The 7066-nt window shown below is 67.3% G+C and overlaps 2 protein-coding genes across 2 annotated transcripts in view; one reads left to right on the top strand and one right to left on the bottom strand.

Moving 5' to 3' along the window:
• The window catches only part of TONSL (tonsoku-like, DNA repair protein), a 10627-nt gene extending 5512 nt beyond the window's left edge, over positions 1-5115 (top strand). The window contains exons 11-26 of the mRNA XM_010569324.1: positions 230-355; positions 445-657; positions 728-790; positions 948-1037; positions 1152-1224; positions 1322-1485; positions 1593-1716; positions 1823-2534; positions 2663-2813; positions 2893-2971; positions 3230-3546; positions 3943-4084; positions 4158-4330; positions 4434-4507; positions 4709-4842; positions 4922-5115. Of these exons, the coding sequence (XP_010567626.1) occupies positions 230-355; positions 445-657; positions 728-790; positions 948-1037; positions 1152-1224; positions 1322-1485; positions 1593-1716; positions 1823-2534; positions 2663-2813; positions 2893-2971; positions 3230-3546; positions 3943-4084; positions 4158-4330; positions 4434-4507; positions 4709-4842; positions 4922-5115 (2829 nt within the window). The remainder of the gene's footprint in view (positions 1-229; positions 356-444; positions 658-727; positions 791-947; positions 1038-1151; positions 1225-1321; positions 1486-1592; positions 1717-1822; positions 2535-2662; positions 2814-2892; positions 2972-3229; positions 3547-3942; positions 4085-4157; positions 4331-4433; positions 4508-4708; positions 4843-4921) is intronic.
• A 125-nt stretch (positions 5116-5240) lies between these two features.
• The window catches only part of VPS28 (vacuolar protein sorting 28 homolog (S. cerevisiae)), a 5319-nt gene continuing 3493 nt past the window's right edge, over positions 5241-7066 (bottom strand). Inside the window, exons 4-9 of the mRNA XM_010569322.1 lie at positions 6272-6453; positions 6072-6177; positions 5883-5984; positions 5737-5790; positions 5550-5641; positions 5241-5463 (exon numbers count right to left, since the gene is read on the bottom strand). Of these exons, the coding sequence (XP_010567624.1) occupies positions 5346-5463; positions 5550-5641; positions 5737-5790; positions 5883-5984; positions 6072-6177; positions 6272-6453 (654 nt within the window). The 3' untranslated portion in view covers positions 5241-5345. The remainder of the gene's footprint in view (positions 5464-5549; positions 5642-5736; positions 5791-5882; positions 5985-6071; positions 6178-6271; positions 6454-7066) is intronic.

Here is a 7066-nt window from a genome sequence, read left to right as displayed (position 1 = left end):
GGGTCCCTCAGCTGCAGGGGGGGGACACGGCAGCTGTGGGGGGGACCCGTGGTGCAATGTGCCCTCGTCTCCCCTGGGAGGGTGTGGGACTGGGGGCTGCCCCCCAGGGAGGGTTTATAGCTCAGTGTGGGGACCCCCGTGTCCCCTGACAGGGGGGGGGGGCCCGGGGCTCGGGGGGGCCCCCCCCCCCCCCCCCCGGGGCTGGGCACTGACTCCCAGTGGTGCCCAGGAGGGAAAGACGTGGCTGAACATCGCACTGGCCATGGAAGAGGCGGGCGAACCCCACGCTGAGCTCCAGCCCTGCTTCCAAACCGCGCTGGAGCGAGCGGAGGCGGCCGGAGACCCCCGGCTGCAGGTGAGGGGGGGCAGAACGGGGATGGGGACCCCCCCCAGGGTTCCCCTTTGGGCTGAGGGCTGACCTTTCTCCCTCCTCTTCCTCCCCAGCGGCAGATCTTGCGGCATCTCCACTCGCTGCAGCTGCGGGATGGCGACACCGAGGCCGCCGCCGGTACCATGGCCCGGCTGGGGGGGTTGGGGGGGTCTGCTGAGGAGGAGGAGGAGGAGGAAGAACCAGAGAGCAGCGAGGCTCAGGATGAGAGCGAGCTGGAGCTGTCGGAGAGCGGTGAGGGGGCTCTGGGGGGTGCAGGGTCCCTGCTAGTGTCCCTGCAGGGGGGGTCTCCTTCACGGAGGCGGGTCTTCCTCATGGCAGGGGGGGTCTCTTCCAGAGGGGGAGGAAGATGAACTCGATGGCTACAGCAAGAGCGTCCCCAGCCGCCGGCGGATCAGCAAGGTGAGAGATGCCAGGTCTCCCCCTGACACCCACCAAGAGGGGTAGGGGGGGGTCTCCCCTTCCTCCAGCACCCCCAAAGAGGGGTGGGGGGTCCCCCCCAGGTGTTGGGGTGCATCCCTGGGGGTCCCCATTGTGTCCTCCCTCCCTGTGTCGGCAGTGGAACCGGCGGAACGAGCGGGGCGAGACCCCCCTGCACCGTGCCTGCATCGAGGGTGACCTGCGCCGCGTCCAGCTCTTCCTCAGGCAGGTGGGCGAGGGGACTGGGACCCACACCACAAGGGGGGGTCCCGTGGGACCTACGGGTGGTTTTGGAGTGGGGGGGGAGAGCGTAACTAATATGTGTCCCCCTCCTCTTTTCTAGGGGCACCCCCTGAACCCCCGCGATTACTGCGGCTGGACCCCGCTGCACGAGGCTTGCAACCACGGGCACCTGGGTGAGTTGGGGGGGGGACAGGGATGAAGACAAAGCCCCCCCCGGGGTGCAGGCAGAGCCCCCTCCCATCCTCACCGCTGTCTCCTCCCATCCCCCAGAGATCGTCCGGCTGCTGCTGGACCGCGGGGCTGCGTTGGACGACCCCGGGGGGCCAGGCTGCGAGGGCATCACCCCCCTGCACGACGCTCTCAGCTGCGGCCATTTCGAGGTGGCCGAGCTGCTGGTGCGGCGTGGAGCTTCGGTGACGGCCAGGAATGCCAGGGTGAGCTTGCTGGGATCGGAGAAGGCGGGGGGAACCCCAATATGGGGCTGGGGGGGACGCAGTGGGAGATCCTTGTGTCCTGTTCCCCCCCCACCTCCTCCCCGTAGGGCTTGACGCCGCTGGGGACGCTGGAGGAGTGGGCGAGCACTTACAGCAAGGAGCTGGACCAGGAGACGCGGCAGCGATGCCGGGCGGCCGAGTGCCTGCTCAAGGAGACGGCAGCGGGACAAGGTGGGATGCGGTGCGGCGATGCTGGGACCCCGTTCCCCTCTGCTTTTTTTTTGGGGGGGTCTGTGGTAGGCTGAGGGTGCCAGTGTGTGTGTGTGTGTCCCGCCAGCAGCCCCGCCGCAGCTCTCCCAGGACTCGCCGCTGTTCGACGCCGAACTTTCCGAGCGCCAAATCCCGCGGCCGCGCTCCCCGCCGGTGGCAGAGCCAGACGATGGCGACATGTCACCGCTGAGGCCGGTGAAGAAGCGGCAGCGGGTGTTGGGGCTCGGCAGGCAGGAGGGAACGGGGCCGGGGCCGGAGCCGGCTGAGTACGAAGCCGCCATCCGGGGTCTGGGCAGCGCCAAATCCCTTCTTGGTGGCAGCACCGAGATGGCGTGCCGGCAGCCGGCACTGCGGCCGGCCCTCATCCCAGCTGAGCAGTACCTGGAAGAGGAGGACTGGCTGGAAGACGACCTTGGGGAGTCCCGGGGGGGCCGTAAGCGGCCACGCCGGGAACCCCAGGAACCGGCGACCGCTTCAGGGGACAGCACGGGCCCGGAGAGCGACAATGAGGTCCCTGCTCCGAGCCGGCACCAGCCCCGGCGTCGCCGGAGTGTGCAGAGCCGGCTCACCCGCCCGGTGGAAAGGATCCCGCTGGGGCGCTCCCGGGAACGCCGGCCCCCCGAGGCGGCCGGGACCCCCCTCCCCGATGAGGCTGAGGACGATGGAAGCCCCCCCTGCCCACCTGCGTCGTTGCCTGCGCCGCTGCCTGCTGTCCTGCCTGCCCTCCGCGTGCGGGTCCGGGTCCAGGACAACGTCTTCCTCATTCCCGTGCCCCAGAGGTAAGAGCTTTGTCCCCCTCCTCTTCGTGACACCCTCCCCTCCACGTCCCCTTTGGGACCCCCGTGCCGGGCGGCAGCGCTCACCGGTGACCCCCCTTTCCCCTTCCCCGGTCCTGCCGTCACGGCAGCGAGAGCCGTGCCGTGAGCTGGCTGGCGGAGCGGGCGGCCGAGCGGTATTACCAAACCTGCGGGCTGCTGCCGCGGCTCACCCTCAAGAAAGAGGGGGCTCTCCTGGCCCCCCAGGACCTGGTGGGGGACGTCCTGCAGAGCAACGAGGAGGTGAGCGCCGAGCCCAGTCCCGTGCTGGGCATCGCCGGTGATTCCGGCGGTGCTGTTGTTGACGGCTCCGGCGTTGCAGGTGCTGGCGGAGGTGCGGTGCTGGGACCTGCCGCCCCTGGCCGAGAGGTACCGCAGGGCTTGCCAGAGCCTGGCAGTGGGTAAGGCCCCCCCCCCCGCCGCGTGCCCTTCCTGGGTGGTGGGCAAGGACCCCCAGCCTCTCCCCGGTCCCCTCGGGGACCGTCCCCACCGGTTGGGGGTCCCCGCGCCAGGTTGGGGGGGGAAACACACATCTGTGGCCAGTGCAGGGCTGTCGGCAGGATTAGGGGGTCCATGAGGGGGCTCAGGGCTCCCCAAGGGGGAGGGGGGTGGTCTCCAGGGCCACCAAATGCCACTGACACCTTCTACCCCCCCGGCAGAACCTCACCCGCTGCTGCTGAAGCTGACGGAGCTGCAGGAGCAGAGCCCGGGGCTGGGGGTCGAGGGGGGCCTGGCCCTGCGCCCCCCCCACCTCCCCCCGCTGCTGCGGGCCCTCAAGCTGCAAGCGCCGCTGCGGCAGCTCCGGTTGCGCGGCTGTGGGTTGCCGGACACCATGGCCGGCGACCTGCTGGCCACCTTGGCCACCCTGCCTGCCCTCACCCTCCTCGACCTGGCCGGGAACCGTCTCGGTGCCCAGGGGCTGCGGCAGCTCCTGCCCCGGAATCCCGGCACTGCCGGCACCGCCGGGGCCTTCCAGGTAGGGCTGGGGGGTGGGAACAGCGGTGGGAGCCCCGGCTCTGTCCCCGGGAGTCCCGGCACTGGCTTTGCCTGGCTGAGACGGGTGTCACGGTGTGGGGTGCCCAGACGGTCCCCCCCCATATCTCACCTTTGTCCGCCAAATCTCGTCTGTTCCCCACTAAACCTCTTGTTCCTATGTCCCCATAACCCGTCCCCCCCCAACCTTCCCTTTGTCCCCTAAACCTCTTGCCTCTGTCCCCCAAACGCCTTCTCTGTCCCCCAACTTCCTTGTCTGTCCCCCAAATCTCTCCTTTGTCATCCACATCTCTCACGTCTTGTCTTAAACCCTTTGCCCATCCCCTAAACTGCTTCTTTGTCCCCTAAACCTCTTGTCTGCTGCCACCCGTCCCGGCAGAGCCTGGAGGAGCTGGACCTGAGCCTGAACCCGCTGGGTGATGCCAGCTGCCGGCCCCTGGCCCTGCTCCTGCAGTCCTGCCCGGCGCTCACCACACTGCGGCTGCAGGCCTGCGGCTTCACCGACGCCTTCTCCCTCGAGGGTAAGAGGCCGCGGCACCGCGCTGGTAGTGCCGGGTACCTGGCGGTTCTAACCGCGCTGGCGTTTGCTCCCAGGGGCCGTGCGGCTGCAGACCTTGGCTCTGTCCTACAACGCCCTGGGGACGGCGGGGCTGGAGCGGCTCCTCAGCAGCTTGCCATGCCGCAGCCTCGGCCGGTTGGAGCTGGGCTCCGTCGCCGGGCCGGGACCGCGGCCCCTCACCAGGACCCTCGGCAGGTACCTGGCACAGGTGAGAGCGGTCCCCGAGGGGACGCGGCGCGGTGGGGGGGGACACCCGCTCCCCGGGAGGGGCTGGCCGGGGTTGTGCCGACACCGGCGTGCCTTTCCCGCAGGAGGGCTGCGTTCTGAGCCACCTCACGTTCTCCGGGAACCGCCTGGGTGACAGCGACGTCCTGGAGGTGGCCAGGTGAGGGGACAAGGGGGCATCTGGGGGTGACAGATAGACTGGGGGGGGTCCTGGCAGCAGGCTCATCCTCCATCTCCCAAGGGAGACCCCCCACGCCGGCTCCGGCATGGGAACACGGTGTGGCGGGGACACCGGGAATGGAGGAGACCCCTCCTGGGGACAAGGAGGGGACCCCCTCGCCATCTTCCCCCCCACCCGCAGGTGCCTCCCCGCTTGCCCAGCGCTGGTTTCCCTGGATTTCTCGGCCAATCCCGGGATCAGCACCACGGGGCTGCGGACGCTGCTTTCCGCCCTGGAAGAGAGGAGCCAGGGGCTCCAGTTCCTCAGTCTGGCAGGTACGGCGACGGCGCAGGCAGGAATGGGGTGGGCAAGCCCCCGGGACCTAACGGCAGCCCCTTCCTCCCTCCTTCCCAGGCTGTTCTGTGGAGGGTCCGTTGGACGACACGACCTGGGCCAGAACCGCCGGCAAGATCCAGGATCTCCGGCTCTGCGGTCGGCACGTCAGCCGCAGCGACCAGCAAAATGCCGGCAAAGCCTGGCGCGGTCCTGCCGGCACAGCGCTCAGCACCGTTGTGCAGCACCGTAAGCTCTTCTGTAAGAGCCTCTAAAGCGCCGGCATTGCCGGCGTCTTGTGGTTTTAATCGGCGTGGCCATTACACACCATATTTATGAACGTGGCTGGTGCTTTTTGGGGTCCCGGCGTCACCGGCGCTCGCGAGGCAGGTGAGGGATGAGGGGTTTATTGTCCTCGACTTCCTCTTAACGCCAGTAAGGACTGGGAGGGGACTGGGAATCTCAAACCGGGAGGGAGCGGCGGTGCCGGCACGTGCTGGATGGCTCAGGAGTGGAGGAAGCGGTTGAAGGCGTTGTAGGCAGATTCCAGGTCGAACAACATCTGCCGGACCTGGGAATCATCCAGCTCATCTGACGCCGACATCCCGCTGAGCGTCTGGAGCCTGGGAGAAGGCGGGGGGGCCGCGTCAGCGGCACGCCGGCACCCCAAAAACGGTGCCGGTAACGGTGCTGGCACCCTGGCACTCACCATTGGTTGACTTTCTGCCTCCCCTCAAAGTCGGGGGGCAGGTGGCTCATGCGGTTCATTGTCTCCATCAGCTCCCGTAGGTCTGGCTGGATCTGGGGAGAGAATTGGGGGTGAGCCGCCGCGCCGGTGTTGCCAAACCGGGACTCCGGGGGCTGCCACGGCACACGGCTGAGCAGCGGTACCCTACCTCGTCCATGGCTCGGATCTCCAGGCGCAGCTTATCCATCACCGTGATGAAGAGCTGGGAGGGAAGGAGTATTCGGCTCAACCACGACCCTTCCCACCCTCCCCAAACCACTGAAGCCGAGCCCCAGCAACCCCCCGGCACCGTACGGAGACGATATCGGCAATGCAGCGGTTGAGGTTGCCCTTGTCGTCCTTGATGGTGATGGGCCGGTCCTCCTTGATCCTCTCCATGGCCAAGGGGCAGTCGAGCTGCGGGGAGACGACGCCGTGAGCGCCATGACCGGCGCCCGCGAAGCCCCGGCACCTGCCAAGAGTACCGGCAGCGCCTCAGCTCACCCGGAACTTGCGGCAGAAGTCGTCGATGGAGCTGATCTCGGAGCCCTGCACTTGCTTGAGGGCGGCTTTGAACTGGACCAGGAGGCGGGAGCAGGCAGCCGTGTACCTGTGGAGGGACAGGGCAGGGAGGGGACGGGCTCGTCCCCCCCCCACAGGGACACGACCGACCCTCCCGAGGGCTCCGTTGCCCCAGAACTTACTCGTTAGGAGAGACGCAGTCCTTGATGTAGGCTTTCTCCAGAGCCTGCAGCGTCTTCACCACCGCGAAGAGCTCGGCCATGTTGTCGTACCTGTAACCGCAACCGGGACCGCGGTGGAGAGCAGTGTCCCAAGAGGGGGACTGCGATGGATAAGAGGGGGACCGCGATAGAGAATGGGGGGACTGTGATGGAGAATGGGGGCGTCACGGTGGAAAGCAGTGTCCCAGGAAGGACTGCAATGGAAAAGAGGGGACGGCGATGGACAACGGTGTCCCAGGAAGGACGGGGATGGAGAAGAGGGGACCATAATGGAGAGAAGGGGACCACGGTGGAGAGCAGTGTCCCAAGAGAGGGGACTTCCATGGAGAGCATTCCAAGAGGGACCACGACGGAGAAGAGGGGACTGTGACGGAAAGAAGGGCACCACAATGGAGAACAGAGGACTGTGATGGAGATAAGGGAACCGTGGTGGGAGAGAAAAGGACCACAATGGGAGAACAGGGGACCACGGTGGAGAGAGAGGTTCTAGGAAGGACGGCGATGGAAAAGAGGGGATGGTGATGGACAATGGTGTCCCAGGAAAGATGGTGATGGAGAAGAGGGGACTGTGATGGAGAATGGGGGACCACAATGGAGAGAAGGGGGGACTACAGTGGAGAGCAGTGTCCCAAGAGGGTCCGCAATGGTGAGAAGAGGACCACGATGGGAGAATGGGGGACCGCGGTGGAGAGAGAGGTTCCAGGAAGGATGGTGATGGAGAAGGGGAGATGGCGATGGACAGCTGTGTCCCCGGCA

Source organism: Haliaeetus leucocephalus, unplaced genomic scaffold (assembly GCF_000737465.1).
Source record: "Haliaeetus leucocephalus isolate CR32 unplaced genomic scaffold, Haliaeetus_leucocephalus-4.0 Scaffold271, whole genome shotgun sequence".
Taxonomy (NCBI): Eukaryota; Metazoa; Chordata; class Aves; order Accipitriformes; family Accipitridae; genus Haliaeetus; species Haliaeetus leucocephalus.
This window is presented reverse-complemented; position numbering and strand designations above follow the sequence as displayed.